The sequence below is a fragment of the Onychomys torridus genome, chromosome X, assembly GCF_903995425.1.
Source record: "Onychomys torridus chromosome X, mOncTor1.1, whole genome shotgun sequence".
Lineage (NCBI taxonomy): Eukaryota > Metazoa > Chordata > Mammalia > Rodentia > Cricetidae > Onychomys > Onychomys torridus.
In genome coordinates, this window is record NC_050466.1 from 63703199 (window position 1) to 63725251 (window position 22053).

The 22053-nt window shown below is 42.4% G+C and overlaps 1 protein-coding gene across 8 annotated transcripts in view; it reads right to left on the reverse strand.

Moving 5' to 3' along the window:
* The window catches only part of Sh3kbp1 (SH3 domain containing kinase binding protein 1), a 333950-nt gene that overhangs the window by 15882 nt on the left and 296015 nt on the right, over positions 1–22053 (reverse strand). For all 8 annotated transcript variants that reach the window (XM_036174398.1, XM_036174396.1, XM_036174397.1 and 5 more), the window contains 2 exons: positions 16758–16843; positions 1997–2106 (listed from right to left, as the gene is read on the reverse strand). In XM_036174398.1, coding sequence (XP_036030291.1) covers positions 1997–2106; positions 16758–16843 — 196 coding nt within the window. The remainder of the gene's footprint in view (positions 1–1996; positions 2107–16757; positions 16844–22053) is intronic.

Below are 22053 nucleotides of genomic sequence, written 5' to 3' on the forward strand. Positions count from 1 at the left end.
ACATCCAAATGGGGGACGGATAAGAATGAAGGACGAGAATCTGCTCACTATACATCATTAAAGCACCAAGGTATTCTGTTTTAGGACCAAATAAAATCATTTTCTATAAGATGTCAGATGTTGAGTCACCAAGTAAGCTTCTTAAAGGCAGTGACTGTGTATTTCTCATTACACTCTGTCTCCTTGGCACCTGACACAGTGTCCTGTCCACAGGAAATAGATGTTGCTGAATATATGTTGACCAAGGAAATAAACAACAGTGTAGCCTAAAAGCAGGGTGAAGATGAGCTACCATTACTTGGTCTCCAAAACTTCTCAACATGGGATGTTTGAACTAAGGGGGAATAATTTAAACCACTTAATATTTAATTCTGGAAAGACACAAGGCTCTTTCTACCTTAAAGGGTTATGAAAACTTAGAAGGAAAACAAAAATGATGAAGGATTTAAAGAGAAGACAGAAGTGGTACTTGAAAGATAGTTATGCAAACATGCCAAGAAGCAATCAGATAGGCTGGGTGTATTTGTGCATGTTGGGGTGGATAGAGTGTGGATAGGAGAAAGGAAAGAAGGCAGGTTGCCACAGACAGAATTCTGAAAGAGTGTAAAGGAAGCCACTTCTTCAAGTCTTTATCTCAAAAAATGTATCAATACAAAGTTAGGTGTGGTTCACATAAGGAAGAAAAATAGGACAATTCAAGCCACAATTCCAGACTCAGTAGCCATGAGAGAAAAGGCTCAAAGGAAGTGGCGTTCTTTATTTTCTCTAAATGGTGAGAACACAGGTGACATTAGTGATGAGGTGAAAAGAGAAGTATCCTGAGAAACCTGCAAATGCTTAAATTCCTTGGTGTATCTGGGAGGAGGTTATAAGGCCTTCGAACTGCAGAGGACACGGCGATGTGAGAGACTGATACTCAGTAGGCAGAACGGATGAACACAAATACACTGCACGTGGAGGGGAAATGACCTCGTGGGTGGGGGAAGTCTGCAACTTTTAGCAACAGCAAGACAACACCCAGTGCCCCACAGTCAGAAAACTCAAACCTAAAAACATTCATGTCACTATGACTTACAACAAAGACTTGGCATCATCATCAAAATCCAATAATAAATAGTACACTCACTCGATAAATTCTCATATACTCACACTGTAGACTAGTAGGCAGTCAGTAAATATGTCATTCTGGAAGAATTGGTAATGACTGGAGAGAAGGGTGTGCAGTTTAAGTTTGGGGGTGGAAGCAAAATCAAAAACAATGTATATTACATGATCCCAGTTTTGAACAAAAAAATAAAAGTTTTGAAAACTCAAAGGCTATACACAGCAAGAGGTTATAGCAGTTCTTTGCTCTTGTGGCAGGACCATAGAAAACCTACTTTCTTCCTCATACGTCACGTTGCTCAGATTTGGCACAACAAGGAACATAGCAGGTTTGTAAATAAAAAGTTATTTCAAACCACCCAAACAAAAGCAAACACCCATGGGTTATCACTGAGTGTTCTCTTCTATAGACCGTGTACTTTATAAGGTTAAATACAACCTCTTGGAGGTCTGTATGGGTTTCTTTGGAGGCTGCTCCAAATGACAGGGTTTGGGAAGATACTGGTCACTGTCTCCAAATGCATCATGATAGATCTTTATTGATTAAGCTTTGTCTTCTTAATAGACTGAACTAGGCTCAGTTTCTTTTTCTCTGTTTTGCTTACCAATTTCATTTCAGGTTCAAACAAGAACTGGTCTAGAAAGAGACAGAAGGAAAGTGGGAAACAGGGAGGGCCATCTTGCTGGCAGAGACACAAAGCACAAACAGAAAGAAATACTGCTCAGTTCAAAAAGATTCTCCCAAGTATTTTTAGTTGGCAGTATATCTGGTGGCCTCCTTCTCCCTTTCTCTCTTATGGGGTGTCTCCCATCATCTGCTTGCAGAAGAGCCCTGAGCCAGAATCTCCAGTCCTTTTTGCTTTTCAGCTGTAGAGAATAAAGAGACACTTACAGATGTGAGCGACTGAGATGGAGGCCGCCTCCCCGTAGCTTTTGGTCTGCTTGTGGTTGGGTGACTGAGTTTTTCAGTAGATGATACCACCGAGTCAAAACCTTCTAGGTCTAAAACAAAATGAAACAGGTCTTTTAAGAACAAAAATAAGGAGGAGAAAGGGCCCTTATTGTATGTTATAAGCACCTCTTTCCCTTAATAAGCACCCTGTCAATCTAGATTATGGTTTCTCTTTTACAAAGGCCATTGATACCCTTGGGTCATTCAATAAAGGACTCAAACAGAACGTAATAACCATTTCTTCTCAGCTCAGCAAGCTTAGCATGCTAGCAAGTGAAAGAGAAGCAGCTCTTGCCTTTTTCCCTTTGGCAGTTACATTCACAAATATTTCAAAAGCTACAGAACAAGGATGAAAGGAGGGCTTTCCTCCCTTTCACAAATCTAACCCTTTTAGTAGACAGAATATTCTTGAAGTTGCAGCACAAAAGACAGTTATCACGAGGTAGACCAGCGATGGATATGTGAATGCTGGTTCCTGTTGATTCTAAAAGACAAGACGTCAGAGCTACCTCATCTACTTGTGCCACAGTCAGGCCACCAGGGGTCAACCTGTTAGACTAAACTCCTAGGCAAAGGAACCAGGCTCAGATAATGCACTGATCCTGGCTCTATTCTATTTCCAGGATCATCATTCCATGGTGACATTATCTCCAGCAGTCGTCTATCTGTCCACCCATTCATTCATTCCATAATTAAATATCTTAAATATACCATTAAAAAAAATAAGTTCTGGCTGGGTGGTGGTGGCGCACGCCTGTAATCCCAGCACTCGGGAGGCAGAGCCAGGCAGATCTCTGTGAGTTCGAGGCCAGCCTGGGCTACCAAGTGAGTTCCAGGAAAGGTGCAAAGCTACACAGAGAAACCCTGTCTCGAAAAACAAAACAATAATAATAATAATAATAATAATAATAATAATAATAATAATAAGAAGAAGAAGAAGAAGAAGAAGAAGAAGTAGTTCTGGCCCCCAAACTCACAATATTCCTGCTTAAGCTTCTGCAGCACTGGGATTCCTGACATGTACCATCACCTTGAACACCACTGTTATTGGATAACTACTCTGTACACAGGATAAGAACTGCTAAGATGACACCAGCAAATGTACAGGGATGAGTCCCACCCTCGAAGAGCTTCTATCCTAGTGATTGACAATTAGATGAACAGAAAGGCATGTATGTCATGTCTCAAGAGAAAGGTCTCTGCCTTTACTGTGCCACTGTCCATGGGGTTACCCTGTTCTATAGACTTCAGGGATTTACAAACAAAGTGTGATGAAAATGAGAGGCTCAGAGGAATGAGCAATGGGAAGGAACTGTTAACCATTATTGCTGTGATGGGGGCAACACCTTCAAGTATCACACAGTGGAGCTCTGAGGCCAGTCAGGAGCCAATCAGGATCAAGAACTTGAGAATGGCTCATAAAAGGGTCTTACTTCTCCAGATGATTCATCAGGGAACCAGAAAGATCCTGGGCTGGGGAGGGCACAGATCCACACTGCTGGGATGTACTTGTCCAGAGCTGGCTAGCTGGGCTGGCCCCTCTCAGGAGCCTTCCCTTTAAATAATCTGATTTTTGCAACAGGTTCCTCTCTGGGTTCTACCCCATGACTTAACTCTACCAAGCATGTGTTGTCTGAAATAGAAATTCCCCATTACACAGTTGGATTGATGTGAAAAAAGCCATTATGTGGCATTAACATTATCATTTCATTGTTTTAAAATCAGTTTTTCTCCAGATAAAAAGTAATACATGTTTCACGCATATTTTTATGTGAAATTGTAAACAAGAAAGAAAAAAAAAAGAGAAAGTCAGTGATAATCTCACCACATCGAGACAACTGCTGTTAGCATTTCAGTATATTTTCCTCCAGGCTTTTTGAAAATAAGACATTATAACTCATGTTATATATCATATTGTACTCTGCTTATTTTACTTAACCTTGAATGTTATGTCTCTCAAAATTCCTCATAATTTATATAATCTTTGGTGGTACTGCAATTTATCATTTAGTCTATTCCCTATTGTTGGATAATTCCTCTTCAAATCATCCCCTCCTATATGTTGCTATCATAGAAAAGTGTCACATAAAACACTCCTGGCATGCACTCTACACACAATGCTTTCAGCAGGTTAGCCAAGTGGATGCTGGGCCGTTGGGGCTGGGGTGGGGAATGGGGCCTCAGCTAGGGTGGTTTGCTGCTGGGGGGGGGGGCTGGCTGGGGAGGGCACAGGAAGCCTCAGGGAGAGGAACAAGGAGACAATGCAGAGGAGCAGAAGCTGGGCAGACAGCAAGGGGAGGGAGTGGAAGAGAAGGCTGTTGAAAGTTCCAAGGAACAAGCCATTGCCAAGGGCCTTGGCAGGGAGCTTCCAGGACCCAGCCGCCTGATGTATATCATCACCCTGTCCAGGAAACTCAAACAAGCTCTAGAGGCAAAACATGAGCAGGGTGAAATGATCAAAGAATAACTAAAGGCCAATTGACTCTAGTTCTCTGCTGGATAGCCAGAGCTGGCTCCTGTAGACAATTTTTGGGGTGGGGTGGAGAGGAGAGGGAGAGGGAGAGGGAGAGGGAGAGGGAGAGGGAGAGGGAGAGGGAGAGGGAGAGGGAGAGGGAGAGGAGAGGAGAGGAGAGAAGTGGGCAGAGAGAGGAAAAGAGAGAGAGAGTTGGGGGGCACATATACATGTAGAGGCCAGAGGTTGATGTTGGTTGACTTAATCACTCCCCACCGTATTTCTTGAGACAGGATCTCTCACTAAACCTGGAGATCACAAACTCGGACAGGCTGGCCGGCCAACTGAGCCTCCTGTTTCTACCTCCAGTGCTAGGCTGTTCCAGGGGATTCCCTGGGAGTACATAGCTTGCCAAGACAAGCTGTTGGGAGTAAATCTCATCAGTAAAGTGGTCCTCCAGCACCCGGTGAAGGAGTGCCAGCCTGACAGCAATGCTGGAGGTGGTGAAGAGGGTCAATAGACCCTCGCCTGAGATTCCAACTATTCCTCCACCTACCTCCCAGGCCACTGTGTGTAATTTGGCCCTAACCACATGTGCTTCCATGGCCCTTGGGAGGTGCTAGGGCAGCACTTCTCAACCTGTGGGGTTTGACACTCTGGGGGTAGAAGGACCCTTTCACAGGGGTTGCCTAAGACCATTGGAAATGTCAGGTATTTAGGATTCATAAAAGCAGCAAAATTATAGTTATAAGGTAGCAACAAAAATAATTTTATGGTTGGGGGTCACCACATGAGGAACTGTATTAAAGGGCTGCAGCATTAGGAAGGCTGAGAACCACTGCTCTAGAGTATGTAGAGGGTAGAAGATTAATTGAGGAGGGGCTCCATTTATACAGCTATAGAGGGTGAGATATTTTGGTGGTATGGCTGCCATGGGGTTGCTTATGCTCCTATAAGTAACCCCTCACCCATTCTGTGTAAGCCCAGTAAACTCACTGGTCCCAAGTTGGACTGGCAGAATCATATCTTGGTCTGTCTTTGGTGACCTATCTGGGGAAGGACATATTTGTTCATGTCTTCCCCAGGGAAAAGTTCATGTAACAGGCTCTAATGAGTTACATTCTTAGGATGACTTGCAAGCATGGTGCTTATTGACTATATTTGGGCTGTGAGACACAGGAAGGCAAGGCCTTATCCTCAAAGTCTACCTCATTCCTAGGAAACACATGCTTGATAGTCTGGAGAGGTAAGAGGGAGCAAATGAACTATCTGAAGGAAAACTCTACTCTAGCAGTATAGCTTCTAAAGGTGGCTCTTAGTGAGACACAACCTGGCAGCTGCAGGGCAGAAGGCAGCATTCTGTGCCATGGCAACAGAGAAAGTGCTTGGCTGGCTCACTTAGCTCTTTGGCTGAGGTTTGTACTAAAAAGACCTAGGCATGTTGGAGTCTGGCCACACTCAGCAAGCATCTCCACGACAGATGGCCAAGAAGTCTGCCTCATTTCTGTCACTCATCAGTAAGAGGAGGGTCAGAGTCCCTCATGGCAGCCACTTTTAGCCTTTTAATGAACATTTCAGCCAAGTCTAATTTTCAACAGTTTTAGCTTTTAAAAGAACATTCTTTTAAACACTAACCAAACTAAATTATCATGAAGAAAGCTACTCCAAGGATGAGGTTACTTGCTGCAAGAAGAACATCAGGTTATCTTGCTATGTTTCCACAGACTGAGAACTGCCACATACTTCTGCTTTCTGACAGGGAAGGAGACACACTCTTCAATATTGTCATGTAAAATTTCAGTGGCCCAGGGCATGCTCCTCATGACTGTGGCCATGGTAGCTGTGATTAAGGAAGAATTTCCATGACTAACTCATTGTGGTGTGAAGAAAATGTCCCAATTTTCATGGCGGTTTTGAAGTGAATCAAGCTGAAACTTGATATGTGCTTTCTCAGCCTGGCTGGGAAATTTTTCTTCCTAATGAAAAAGGTTTTAATGCCCATAAGCTAGTCCAAAATGATTAAGCTGGCTATGACTGAGTTCTTTTTTTTTTTTTTCAGCTTCATGAGGATGAGAGGTTCTTGGCTTTTGTGACAACTGGAAGAGGAACCCTCTGCAGACATATGGGGGTGATTCATGTTGGACACAATGGAGTCAGCTTGGAAAGGGCTAAGTCTTTTCATGGCACCAGGAACTGCCCATTTTCCATAAACTTCAGTCATGCCCTATTTAGCTCAATTAGAACATGTAGCCTCATTTTTCCATGGATAAGAGGAATGGTCCCAGTGACCACAGGTGACCAAAAGCATATCCACTGGAAAACACAGAGGAAAAATAGTCAAAAGTTGGAGATAGGCCAGCTGTCAGTAACAGAGATGTGCAGGAGCTCATAAATGGGCTCTGTTTATTCACTATTGCTGGTTGCTCCACACTTGGGAATGGAAGTCTGCTACGGTTTAAATCTGGACACATCATCATTTCCCAGTATCTCCAGAAGCCATCCTGTCTGCATATCCCCTACTTATCATTGAAGCTGCTAGAACATCTAGCCTGGAATCCAAGTCCTCTGCCATTCCACATACTGCCATTAGGGAGAAATATAGAAAGGTCCTGAAATTATCTGCTTAGCTAATTCCTGTGTTGTGGAGGCTCAACACCATGACTTGTACCCCAAGGCCTGAGTTGTCTGCTCTTCTACTTACACGTGACTCCCATCTCAGCATTCACTACCATGTATTGACATTCCATGTTGATTTATCTGCCTCATCCATCATCACAGGAAGAAGCAGTGGCTTTGATCTGTTTTCCCAGGCCTACCATCATCCCTGGCTTGTGGCTGAGTGTTCAACAAATGGTTAACAGATTAACAAACAACTTTGCTAGCTTTGTTTTCCAGAGAGAGAAAAGCGGGGAGGGGATGAATTACTTGAGTCGTCAGCTTCATAAGGTTATTCTCCCATGATGAGAGGCTGTGGAATTTTATTTTCGTGTGCCATTAATGAAGTTGCAAAATTTGAGAACAGGAATCTAGGAGCCAGGTTGGCAGTCCAAACTCCCTTCTTTCGTTCTATATGGCTTAAATGGGAAAACTCCAAGCCTGTAGGGCTGCAAACATTTTCTCTGCAATGATGCAACATCATAAGACATGGTGGCAAGAAGGAAATCTCACCCCATACACCATTTGATGGTTGTAGAAAATTTGTGCAAATTAAAAATAGGGGCTCATTTTTAGAGCTCAAATAAACACCTGTGGCAACTGAGTCACCAATGGAAAATGAGCAGTGATTAGCATCTGAATCTCCAGAATCCATAAGGATAGAACAGATTAGCTGCTTTGTTAAGATTTATAATCCCAGGTATGAGGTTCACATGGCACAGCTGCCAAGAGGATGCCTGTTTTAAGCCCATTTGCTACTACTCCACCAATGCCATGTTTCATGCACAAACCCATTTCATCCTCAGGCCATGCATCCCTTCAGATATGTATATGCAAAATGAAACCCAGAGTCAATCTCTGCCAACCTATGAACCTACAACCAGTAGGTAGAAGGCAGAAGTTCCTCAAGCCAAATAAATGCTACATATAGTCTGAGAGCTGAGTGACACTTCTTCCCTGCTTGCTTCTACATACATCTATAGCTTAATGGCTTCTGTGATGTAGCAAAAGTTATGACAGAAGTCAGTTTGCTGTGTTAGACTACTTTGAATCTATGAGGTGTGCCCCTAGATTTCTACTGTGGAGGATGAGGAGGGTCTCTACAAGCAGCATTTAATGCATCAGGCTGGATATATCTATCAATAGGAGTGCTAGGGATGCTGTGAATGTGTTGTGCTGATTGATTGATAAATAAAATGCTGATTGGCCTGTAGCCAGGCAGGAAGTATAGTGTAGGTGGGATAAGGAGACAGGAGAATTCTGGGAAGTAGAAGGCTGAGTCAGCAGACGCTGCCAGCCGCCGCCATCACAAGCAACATGTAAAGATACTGGTAAGCCACAAGCCATGTGGCAAGGTATAGATTAATAGAAATGGGTTAATTTAAGGTATAAAAACTAGATAACAAGAAGCCTGCCACAGCCATACAGTTTATAAGTAATATAAGTCTCTGTGTGTTTACTTGGCTATAGGACTGGCAGATGAAAGAGATTCGTCCTGACTATGGGCCAGGTAGGACGAGGAAAACTTCAGCTACATAGGAGAGAAGTGACCAAAATACCTGGAGAGGAATTCTGGGTCTATCTGCAAATCCAACATGGCAAGTAGGCACTGTGACCCTTTTCCAAAATCAGGGGTGGAAATGATTGAGTACAGTGAATGCATGAAATCTGAGCCCCCCCCCCCCAAATAAAGTAAAACCAGTCAGCCTCAAAACAAAACAAAACAACAACAACAAACTAATCACAAAGCAAGGACTGCCCTGTCAGGGCTGCACAGATGGAGTGAGTACCTGGCTTCTAATGTGACCCATTAACAGTAAGATCTGTAGGTAGAAACAGTTAAAAGTTCTTTAAAAGACCAAGCTGAGCCAGGTGGTGATGGTGCGCTTTTAATCCCAGCACTTGGAGGCAGAGACAGGCAGATCTCTATGATTTCGAGGCCAGCCTGGTCTACAGAGGGAGTTCTAGGACAGTCAGGGATACACAGAGAAACCCTGTCTTGGAAAAAAAAATGGATCAAGTTGAGACCCATCACAGGTCCCTCTCCTGTGGGACTCAAAGATGGCTTTTGAAAGGAGTGCTGGTGGTCAGGCTGACCTAGTTCACCTCATGACACCCCTATGCTATGAGCTGGAAGGGGTAGCCCTCTGAAAGGGCTAAGGATGCTGCAAAGAGAGGGCCAAGCCTAGATGCTCTTCTGAATTAAACAAATCTTCAGAAGCACCAGGCAGCAATCAAAATGCTTAAGAGGAATGTGTGGGTTAAAGGGGCAATCTAGCAGAAGTATGTGGTGTAGCCTTGTTTGCTCTGTGGAATAAAATGTCTGACCCTCAGACCAACCTCTTTTCTTTTTGGCACACATTTGAGAAATGCAGACTGCTCCTAAATTACCCACAATAGCAATTTATGTTTGATCTTGACTCATGTCCCTGAATGGGAGCCAGAGTGGCATATGTGTACATATGTGCACCCCATACTGTCCCACATAATATTTACCTGAGTGAGAACCACAACTGTACCTACCATCTTTTGGTTTGTGTTATACCAAGCATATCCCTGGTCCCAAAGGCTATCTGAAGGTCAGTGGCAAGGTGTCAGTATGAGCAAGATGTGCCTCTCAGGTGAAAGTTCTTATGTCTGAGCAACTAACCCCACAGAGCTGAGAGGCGTGGTTCAATGTTCATACACAATGCTCTGCCAGGAGACTACAAATCAAGTATGGAGTTCTCTATGACAGGACATATATCCCACGTACTGGAGCAATTCCTCGATGACCTGAAATACCACAAGGACTAAACTAGCTCTCTAGTTCTGAAAGAATCTTAATGTGAACTTTCATAGTACAAAATTTTTAATAGCAAGAGGACTGAAAAGCCAATAGTCCAAAGCCAGATGATCTAAGTCTTTTCTCAGAATTTTCCTATGAAAGCCTTAAAAATGATTTCTTATAGAAAAAGTTAGATAACTCAAAATTAAGAAATTTAATCACTTGTTAACCACAGTAATAAAAAAGTATGCTAATAATCAGTATTAATTGCTTAATTTTTGTCTTGCATAGTTTTACTATACAGAGGTTTAGAATCTAGTACTGATCAAATTTCATCTGTTTTATTGACAATAATTTAGATATTAGCGAGTAATACTGAAATAATATTTAATCTCAAAAATAGTATTTTCTTTCTATACAAAAACCAGGCTTAACTTGTATCACTTTTTCTAGGGTAAATAACTTGCCACAAGCCTGAGAAAGAACGCACATGGGATCTCTCTCTCTCTCTCTCTCTCTCTCTCTCTCTCTCTCTCTCTCTTTCTCTCTCCCTCCCTCCTTCCCTCCCTCCCAATTTCTTTGCTCTTTCCCTTCCCTCATAACCACATCACTGGTTGGTGTTTACATTCATTATTTAATTTAATGAATGTAGCAATAGGTTATTCCATACAAATACACATATACCTATATTCTTCTAGAGGCAACCATCTGCAACTTCAGAGAGGAATCAGGGACAGTAAGGACATGCTTTATTTCACATGAAAAAAATCACATATTTCACAGCCTAAGAGGATGACTTACATTTCTCCCCAAATCCATCTACTTTTAGGGAGACTTCAAGAAAGTTCAAAAACATAGTTCTCTGTGTAAAGAGTTGGTTAACACATAAGTCAGAAGCACCAGGACAGTAGTATTGTTAGCACTGTTCTACATAGTCACAATTATTTGAAAAAGTATGGGAGAGACATTTCTAACAGCACACTTACACATGAATGGTACTTACACGTTTTTTTGTGTGTTTGTCTGTATTCATGTGTGTGTAGGTGCACATGTGTGAGGAGGCCAGAGGACAATCTTGAAACCTTGGGTGCTGTTCATTGGGATTGGCCTAGCTTTTGACATTTTGGATAAATGGAATCTTACTGGCCTGGAACTCACTGAAAAGACAAGGTTGACTGGCTTGGAACCATGGAGATGCAGCTACCTGTCTCCATCTCCTCTGTACGGAGATTATAAACACATGGCACCACACCTAACATTTTAAAAACAGGGTCTTGCAGATTAAACTCAGGTCCTATCACTGATCTATCTTTCAAACCTCATGTTTATACCCTCCCCTCTTTTTGTAAACACTGGGATTTTAATGTGAATGTTTGGAAATTTTTCAATTCACTATTCTTTTTAACAGCTTTACTGAGGTATAAATTGTAAACCATAAAGCCACTCATTTTAAGTATTATGACAATTTTTAGTAAATTTACAAAGCTATACACTGCCATGATTGAGTTTTTGAATCTTCTCAACTCACCAGATTGACTGGCTCCTAAAAGAATTCATAACAAATAGGGAAGTACTTTTCCATTCTCTGGTCCCCAGGCATCCCTGAGTGATGAGTCCATGAGCAATCTGAGGATAAGCTTAAGTTAGCCTTCACATCCTTTTAATCAAGTCTACTGACTTTAAAGCCAGAAACTCTCAGCCCCCAAACTGAATACAGCAAGATGTGTTTGGTGGGTCAAATTGAAGACTAAGAGGAAAATTTCACCTGTGAAGAGGGTGAAGGTCGCATAAAGCAGGGGCAACAGGAAGCTTGAGTGGATCTGAACAGAATGGAACAAAAACAAAGATGCCAAGCAACTGGAGAGGAATGAAAGAGCCTTTCTCCAAGTCAATTAGTTGAAGCTAGGTGGCTTAGTTCAAAGACTGCTTCCCATCTGGAGGTCCGCCACTATGTGCTTCCGAAGGAAAAGAACTGAAAATTGCTTGATTGTATTAAAGTGTAACAATAAATCTCACCATGTGGGGAGAGCTATAATATAAGGAATAATAAAAGTAAATGTTATGGCACTTAACTCCATGGCCTATAATCTCCCATTCAATCAGAACAGAGATTCTTCCATCACCAAGAGAGAACTGGACAATTTAATTTTTGTTTCTATTCATACACAGGCCTGTGTTGGAGCGCTTCCATATCTTCTATTATGCTACTTGAAAAATGGCTGCAAAGTTTGATACAAACAATATCTCAATCTGACATCAACAGCTTAGTTGGGGACCAATTGATTTCATTCTAAATTATCGTTGGCTGACAGATGCTAAAAGCTGCCCACACAAGATCTGAAAAGGCCATGTTCTCTAATTTAATATTATAATGATTTTAAATTGCAGCTTTATTAAGAGGAAGCACAGATTTATTTACAGAGAACACTGATGGTTTCACATGATGTTCAGGGCTGCACCATGCTAGTCACTGCAGCCCACCTTCGGACAGTTTCAACTGTCTGAATCACTAACAAAAACATTCTGATACAAATACTGTCCTCCTTGATACAAAGCAATGGAATCCTACAAAAGCAGCCCTGGAAAGAGCCACTCCCTCTGAAATATCCTTTTCTCCTTGACTATTCCATCTGAAAATGACATTTCTGCCTTTGGGGTTAAAGACATTCTGCTTAAAAATCTGCTTTTCCCTTGGCTTCTGTGAAGTTTCAAGATCCTTTTTTTCTCCTTGAATGTGGTTTTTGTGGGGATTTGGGCTTCACCCCCAGGTACATCTTATCTTTTGAAATCTTTGTGTTGTGTCAGGGTGGTATGTGTGTGTACTGTGTGTGTGTGTACATGAACACAACATATACAAGTATTCAGGTGGGTGCTCAAACTGCATGCCTTGGTGCACATGTGAAGGTCAAAGGACAGAATTCACCTTGTTTGAGGCAAGCTCTCCTGTAGATCCCCACTGCATCTACAAGAGCAGTTTCAGCTTCGAGGGATCCTCCTGTTTTCACTCCCCATCTTGCTGGAGGAGCACTAGGCTTACAGATGCTTGCTCTGATGTCCATTAGATGGGTTTACTCGGGTCTTTACCGAGAGACATTTCTCCAGGACCCCCTTTAAATCTTCTGTGTCCCTCTCTTTTCTTTATGGTAAATTTAGACTCTATCTTCCTAACCCGAGAGACACCTCTAAGCAAACAATTTTAACATAAAAGTTTCTATCTTTTTGCAGTCCACCAAGTATTTTGATACAATTGTGGAACACAAGGTAAGGAAGTCAATGGAGATGCTAGGTAAGGAAGGGAAGCCACCCAGGCCAGAAGCAACAGCTCCAGCACCCCAATTCAGGTTTGTAGCCACAAGTCCCACATTCTCCTCCTCTGGCAGTGTTTATGAGAAACTATTAACATCTACCTCCAATCCCTGTCTGTCTCTAAATCCTTGAGCCTTCACTTTGAGATTCCATCCAGCACTGACACGGGGTGTCTAGACAAATATCTAAGTCAGTGTTCTTAACTAAACCCATCTAACTTATTGGTATCTAGCTTCCCTTTATGTGATTAGTCTTCAGCATTTAGTATATAAAATTTGAGGTTTTATACATCACTTCAACGTTATCATCAATGGCTTCCACTGTCTCTAGAATAAATTACAAATCCATCCCCCTTAAACTCAGATCCCTACTTACATTTCTAAGTCACTTTCTCTGCTCAGCACGAACTTCCTACTACAGCCAGGCTGGTAAGCTTTGCCAAGCTTTCTTGGTGTGATTTCCCTGCCTGCTTTCCCCTCTGCCTAAGCAAATCCAAGATGCAGCTAAGTCTGTGCTCTTTTTAAAAAAGATTTATTATTTATTATGTATACAGCATGTATGACCAGAAGAGGGCGCCAGATCTCATTACAGATGGTTGTGAGCCACCATGTGGTTGCTGGGAATTGAACTTAGGACCTCTGGAAGAGCAGTCAGTGCTCTTAACTGCTGAGCCACCTCTCCAGGCCCCAAGTCTGTGCTCTTTTGTGGAGCATGTCCCAGCACTCTAGCACTCAGGAACACCCTGATCAGTATGATGTCCTACTACTTAGTTGTCACATCCTCACACCTTCAGGGTCATTTGTTATCCTGTATCTTATGGATCCATAGAAGCAGACCTGTGTGTGAGGGAGTCTGGGTAGTGGATACCCCAGTATTTCCTGGTTGATGACATAGCTGCTCATCAGCATTTCTTGAAAGTCAAATAACCTATACATTAGGTTGTTAACTTGTGCAATGTTAGTCTGCTGGGATTAATGTCTTCTTGGCAAAATGAAAGAAAAACCCTCAGCACCATCTCTCTGGGTTCCCAAACACAGTATGAGAAATACTCGAGGGAATTCTTCTCCCATCGATGCCACCAATATTCCAAAACTAGTTCGTCAGACTAGAAAACATGCTGGTCATACTATGGCAATAGCCATCCTAGACAACTCCAGACTGAAAGAAAACAAGGGTCAAAGGCTAGTGCTCTTAGAAAAGCAACACACATAGCACTGTGTACTCTAGAGATAGAAAGACATCTCCCTTTCCTGTGTGAGGTCCCACCCATGACCTTTATCAGTATTTCACCAATCAGTTGCTCTGGCTGAAAACAGAGACTAAATACCAAAGCACAGTGAGAAAAGCGTAACTTACTCCAGCTCTTCCATCAGCCACTCACTGCTCAACTCTTTCCTGCTCTGTCACTCAATCAAAACTTGTAGCTGGCCAGTTTCAACCGCTGGCCAGTTTCAACCGTCAGGTTTATGCTTCATGACGGAGTCGCAAAGGCTGGCTGAGGATATAAACCAGCTTCTGGAAGCAGCACAAGCATTTTTGGTATTTACAGTCACAACCAAGCACCCTGCACACAAGGCCTTGCAAGGTCAGGCCAGAGACTCCAGGTCAGCAGTTTGCAAAGATGTGAGTTGATTAGCGGATTCAGAAGAAAACAGTATCCAACCTGGGGGGTCACATCAGGCAGACCAGAAGACTGCTAATGTCAAGCATTCTACTGCACTGGGAGGCCTGCCAACTGTTGGGCAGTTGTTTCTAAATTAAGTGGCCAACACAGATGATTCTGGAAATCTATCTTCTATGTCAAATCAATCCCACTAATAACTGCCAGATGTTGGGGGTGAGAGGCTTGGAGGAAGGTAGGCATGGTTAGAAATGAGCAACACAGCCTGACATGGTGGTACATGCCTGTAATCCTAGGATTTAGAAGGTGAAGGCAGGGGTATGTTGAGTTTGACACCAGTCTGGACTATATACTACAATAAGTTCTAGGCTACTCCAGTGTGATGGTTAATTTTAATTGTCAACTTGATAAAATTTAGAATCTCCTGGGAAGAGTGTCTCAATGAGGGACTGTTTAGATCAGGTAGTCTTGTGGGCATATCTATGGGGTATTATCTTGAGTATACTAATTGAGGTGGCAAAATTCACCCACTGTGGATGGCACCAATTCCTAAGCAAGAGATCCTGAACCGTATTATCATGGAGAACGCAAGCTAAATATAAGTATGCATGCATTTATTCTCTCTGCTCTTGAATATGATTAGCTGCTTCATGTTCCTTGCAGCCCTGGCTTTCCCAAACTGATGGACTGTAGCCTGGCATTGTGACCTAAAAATAAACCCTTCTCCCTTAAGTTGCTTTTTTTGTCAGGGTATTTTATCATAGCAATGGGAAAGGAAACTAGGACACCTGAGCTATATAAGGAGGCCCAGCCTAAAAAGAAAAGCAAAAGAAAACCAAAACCCAGAAATGCTGAAATGAAACAAAACAAAACAAACAAACAAAAAAAACCCAAAAACCGGAGGAAAGAAAACAGAAGTGTGCAACATGAGGAATTCTGGTAGTGACAGAGACATTATGAACCTTGACTATGTTAGCAGATACATACAAAATAAAATTGCAGAGAAACTTATATATACACAATACCAGTAAAACTGGGCAAACCTGAACAACACTAATGAGTTGAAACACATCAATGTCAGTATAGCACTACAGTTTTGAGAGATGTTACCATGGGATGTGGAGGAGGAAAATATGTATCATTTGTAAAATCTGTCCATGAATCTATAATGAACTCACAAGCAAACATTAATTAAAATAAGGGCAATTTCAAAATGTAGCTTTCTAAAGTAGAATGCAAGAGAATGCTATCTATGGCAACAGATAAAAATAAAAAGACCCTGCACTTAAAACAAGATCTGGACTTAAGACTTGGCATCCTCAAAGGGTTATTACCCAGACCACACTGCCAGTCTCCTCACATCCATCCAGATACACCCCAAAAGAACGTTGACTTTTGTTTACTCAGATCTTAGCAGTCCCTTCCCATTTATCACACAGTGCTGGTTTGACCTTGGGAAAGTTCCTCATGTTTGTGCTAAGCGGCAATTACCATACACACAAAAAAGCTCATTTTAACCTCAAAGTCAAAGTACTTAGTGCCATTTCTACATTGAACCCTGACATTTTGCATTTTTACCCTTTTTTAGGCTGGATAAACATGAACTAAGTAAGCGCCTACTTCTACAAAAATTTTCACACATTGTTTCTCATCACTAGAACTTACAAGGAATTTTGCGAAGGCCAGGGAGGCTAAAAATCCCAGGCACTTTGTCTTCAGGTAGAAATCACCATCACTTACTTTCCTTGTGAATCAGGGTTACCTAAAACCCAGCAAAGGCTAACAGCATGGCATTTCAGAGGTCACAACGGAGCCCATCCCATTGCTTAAAGAGGCACGCTAGGCCCTGCAGTTCTTTTTCTAACTCTGCAAAGAGAAGCAGAACCGTGTCTTCACTCACCAATGTCATTGCTGCGGTCTGAGAGGTCCTTGTCCAGGATGCCAGAGAGTGCGCTGCTGGCCACGTCAATCTTTGAACTGTCACCCCTACATTAAGAACACAAGTCCAGACATTTAATAATCAGTGTGTCCTTGTCATTTTGTCCACATTCTTGCTGCACACACATTACGGAGGGTGCTGTGTGTGGGGCTGTTACCTGTAGAAGGAGCCAAAGGGAGGTAGTGAGAGCCAATGAGCTATCAAGCCACACTGGCTGTGGTATAAACTGGCCAGCAGACTGGATGTCCCTCTGTTCTGTACATATTTTTTAAGATGGCTATTTTAATAATGACCCTCTGCCAATGCATTTCTAGCCACAAACCCTCCCACTGTCTCCACAGGATGCAACACAGTCCTGTTCTTGCCCCAAGGCCAAATAAGCACTGGCAAACTGGCAGCTTCCCTTTTAAGGAACACAGGATTTAGCCAATGCTTCTTGTCAAAGGTTAGCTACTTTTAACCTTGAGAAAAGGTTCTCTGGCCTGGGGCTGAAGCATCAGCCAGGCTGTTGACAGGCATAAGGTGTCAAGTTGAAATCTGGCAGTCTGAAGGTTGGCACTGGGGGTATAAGTCTATAAAATTAGATACCTTCTGAGTGGTCATGCCCTACCCCCACTCTATGCTCATTACGACACAAGCAACTTCTCTCAGAATCTGGGTTGGAAGAAGCCCACACGTGGGATGGGAATAAGTCTCCAAGATAAGGAAAGAAACACAATTTCTTTGTAGACTAGCCTGAGATTCCTCCATATCACTCCCAAAAGGCAGCTCTTTGGCCCTGTTAGGGAGATGAGCCCCAGATAAAGTTATCTAAGGGCGGAACCTCCCCATGAAATGAGAGTGAGAGCTGAGCACTTGTTCCTTTCAAAGCACCAGAGATAGTCATCTCACAGCCTTTGCAAGTTCCCATGGCCTGAAGTTAAAATACACCAGAACAGATTGACTCCCCCAAAGATCTGTCTGGTGCCTCCTCTGCTGGGAGGATGAAGAGGGCCAAGGTGGGAAGTACCGACTCTGGAAAGACTCATCATGTGAACGGGACAGACACATAGACCACCATAGGTCCACAAGGCATGATGACTGCATGTCACCACAGTCCTATGTAGGGCAGCGGAATTCTACAGGGCATATGGAACATGGAGGACTACAATTGGGCCTTGGGGGAAATAAAAAGACATACCCATAATGGCTCAGTGAGTTAAAGCTCTTGCCACACAAGCATGAGGGCCTGAGTTCAAAATTTATAAAGCCACATAAAGCCAGGCCCAGTGGCACATATCTGTAATTGCAATGCTCCTAAGGTAAGATAGGAAATTGAGACAGAAGAATTCCTTAGACGTCTGTGAGCCAGCTGAACTCAGCAAAGACAGTGATAGCTGGCTGGAAGGAGGCACAGGACAAAATCCCATCTCACACAAGGTAGAAGGCAATGACTGACACCTGAGGTTGTTTACACACACACACACACACACACACACACACACACACACACACACACACACTTAAAAAAAGAACAGGAAAAGAGAAGAGGGTAGGATTGAGCAGAGAAGCAAGTGTATAGGAGGGTATATCTACATGACCAAGTGTCCCAGGATTAAAGCTTAAAGTCCCCAGAGAGAAGCTAGAGGAGAGAAACTGGCAAGATTAGTATGGGCAAGGATGTACTGGGCTATGTATGTATGTTTGTGTGTGTGTGTGTGTGTGTGTGTGTGTGTGTGTGTGTGTGTGTAAGTTTCTAAATACAAGCTGCTGAAATCATTTAGTATTGTTTATATGTGCTTAGCGCTGAATTCCTGGGATTGGCTAACTTATCAGGGGGCTCATCCCTGGAGAAGATTAATTTACTTTCTTCTAGCAAACATCTTCTTCTAGGAGTGAAGCCTCAGGAGAATTCTCTAATACACATTGGCGTTGTCAGCAGGTCTACGGTGAAGGACTCTCGGAAGGAGGTATATCTCTCTTGTCTCAAGGAAATACCCAACTCTAACTTTCACATACTCCTCACTAGAGGACAGATAAGTACTGGTATCTTATTCCCTCTTCTGCTGGGCCTTCACTAAGTGTAACATGTCATAAAGCCTGTTCTAGAATGTGCATTATGAGCCGGGTGGTAGAGCATGCCTTAAATCCCAGCACTTGAGAGGCAGAGGCAGGCAGATCTCTGTGAGTTTGAGGCCAGCCTGGGCTACAGGGTGAGTTCCAGGACAGCCAGAGCTGTTACACAGAGAAACCCTGCTGGAGATGCTGTGAATGTGTTGCTCTGATTGGTTGATAAATAAAATGCTAATTGGTCAGTAGCCAGGCAAAAAGTGTAGTATAGGTGGAATAAACAGAGAATTCTGGGAACAGGAAGGCTGAGTCAGGAGTCGCCAACCAGAGACAGAGGAAGCATGATGTAAAAAAAACCAGTAAGCCACAAGCCGTGTGGCAACTTATAGATTGATAAAAATGGGTTAATTTAAGATATAAAAACTGGATAGCAAGAAGCCTGAGCCATTAGGCCAAACAGTTTAATATAAACGTCTGCATGTTTATTTGGGTCTGAGTGGCTGTGGGCCCAGGTGGGGCTGGAGATAACTCCAGCAAAAAACCTATATATATGCATTATGAAATTTGCTGGATCATTCACAGCTAGGTTGAAACAGAAGTCCAGGAAGAATATGAACTACTGTAGAGCTTGGGAGAGGAAAGAGTTTCACAGATGGGCTGGGCCTTTGTTTACTATCTCATCCAACATCCTAGTGATTTGGAGTCCCCAAGCCAGGGTCCATCTCAGACTCTTTCTATAGCCGACAATGAAAATTCAGAGCCCTTAATCACTGCCTGAGGCAGATACCAAGCCATTTGGTGTGGTAGGATGTGTGTGGTGTGGGGTGGGGGGTATTTAAAAACTTCTGATCATCTGAGCCTCAGCACCCACTCATTTGAAGGTAACTTCCATGAATCAACTTCAAAGTCAACTTTTCACGAGTTCTACATACACAGATTCAAATAACTGTGGATTGTATAACTCAATAGTAAAATTACAATGACCAGAGTTAGGTCATTTCTCAAAAGAGGATCTATATATGGACAGACAATAGGTACATAAAAATGGTTCAGCATCACTAATAATCAGAGTAATGTCCATCACAACCACAGTGATGTGTAACCTTACATTGCTTAGAATTACTAGTACTGAAAAGAAAAATCAACTTAGCTGGCAATAGTAGTGCATGCCTATAATTTCAGTACCTTAGAGGTAGAGGCAGGAGGATCACAAGCCTGAGATCAGCCAAGGATACATAATTGAAACAGGAGGATTACAAAATTTAGTACAGCATGGGCTACATAGTGAGAGCTCCCTGCCTCTAGGGGAAAAAAAAAACAAAAAACAAAGGTGCTGAAAGATGGGACAGTAGGTAAAAGGCACTTGAAATCCTAGTAACCTGAGTTCAATCCCTGGAAACCACATAAACATGGAAGTAAAAAACCAACTCCATAAAACTGACCTTTGACCTCAACACACCCCCACAGAAATATTTTTAAAAGAACAAAATTTAACACTGATCTCAAAGAAACAGAAAACTGAACAGTGATTACCAAAGCCCAAGGGGGCTATAGAGAAAAGAGAAATGGGAAGATAATTAACAAATCAAGGGCCACAAATAGACATAGGAATATCTTGCAGTGCTCTATAGGATGACTAGAAACTGTGGTCACCAGCAATGGATTAAATGTTTCAAAACAGCTAGCAGTGTTCTGAATATGTCCAACATAAAGAAAGAATAAATATCCGAGGTGGCAGATATGCCAATTATCCTGGCAGGATCAACATGCATTGTATGTGTGTACTGAAATGGTACACTGTACCCATAAATATATACAGTGAACTATTTTCCAATGAAAAATAAGAATGTTTGTGCTGGGGATATAGTGTTACAGTAGAGTTCTTGCCTAACACACATGAAGCCCTGAGTTCAATGGATACTACTGCAATAAATAGAGTTGTACTTTTAAAACAAAAATGAGGGGACTGGAGAGATGGTTAAGAGATTGTATTGCTCTGGCAGAAGACCTGAGTTCAGTCCCCAGCACCCATGCTGGATGGCTCATGACCATCTGTGACACAAGCACCAGGGAATCCAACACCATCTTCTAGTCTCCTTCAGGCATGCATGCAGGCACACATTCTTGTTTGCAGGTACACAGTTTAGAAAAGTTTAAAATAAAAAGAAATGAAAATACTTACGGGAAAGTTAAATGTTGATCACAGATTTTTCTTGTGAGCATTCCTTAAAGAGTACATAGCATGATATCTATGCTGAAGCATTATTATAAGTAATAAAAATGATTCAAAGTACAGGGGAGCACTGAATACGCTATATACAAATATTATACTATTGTATTTGAAGGAATTGAGTGTGCCTGGCTTTTGGTATTCTAGAAGGGAAGCTTCTGAAAGCCATCAAAAGGCAAGATGGTTTGACATCCTGGTGGGTAGCTGAAGAGTACATCAGAGGGGCTGTTGGTGAGGAGGAGGTTTGCTTCTGAATTAATCACGTGTTCCTCAAAACTTGGCTGCCTAAGAACACGTGGTTTCATCATATATCTCAGTTACTGTCAATCTTAGAGTTGCTGTGGACTTCTTTGAGTTAACAGCTGGAGGCTCCTATCAAATGAAAGCCTATTTCAAGGGCTGGAATGACTCCATTGCCCATTATTGTGCTCAGGATATCTTGCTACTGTTCTACTGTTATTTCCCTGTTACTGTATGATTCAAGTATTTTATTCTTTTATATGTATTTGGTTTTTTTTTGGATGTAGTGTTTTAGCCTTTTAGTTTATTTTACATATTTGTGTGGGGCATGTATACATGCATTTGAATGTTTGTGGTATGCATTCGTGTGTATACATGCGCCTGTGGAGGCCAGAGGCTGATATTGGGTATCCCCCTGATCACCCTCTGTTTATTTATTTGTCTATCTATTTATTTATTCATATATTTGCTTGGACACAAGGTCCCCCTATGTAGCCCTGGCTGGCCTCCAACTCACAGAGATCTACTTGTCCCTGCTTCCTGAATGCTAGGATTAAAGGTATGTATTACCATGCCCAGCACCTCTCACTGAACCTGGCGCTCATCAATTCACCTAGACTGGTTGGCTCCAGAGATTCCCCTGTTTCTGTCTCCCTAGCAGTGGGGTTACAAATGTGTCCAGCACTGCCCAGGTTTTCCATGGGTGCTGGGGATCTGAATTCAGGTGCTCTTGCTTGC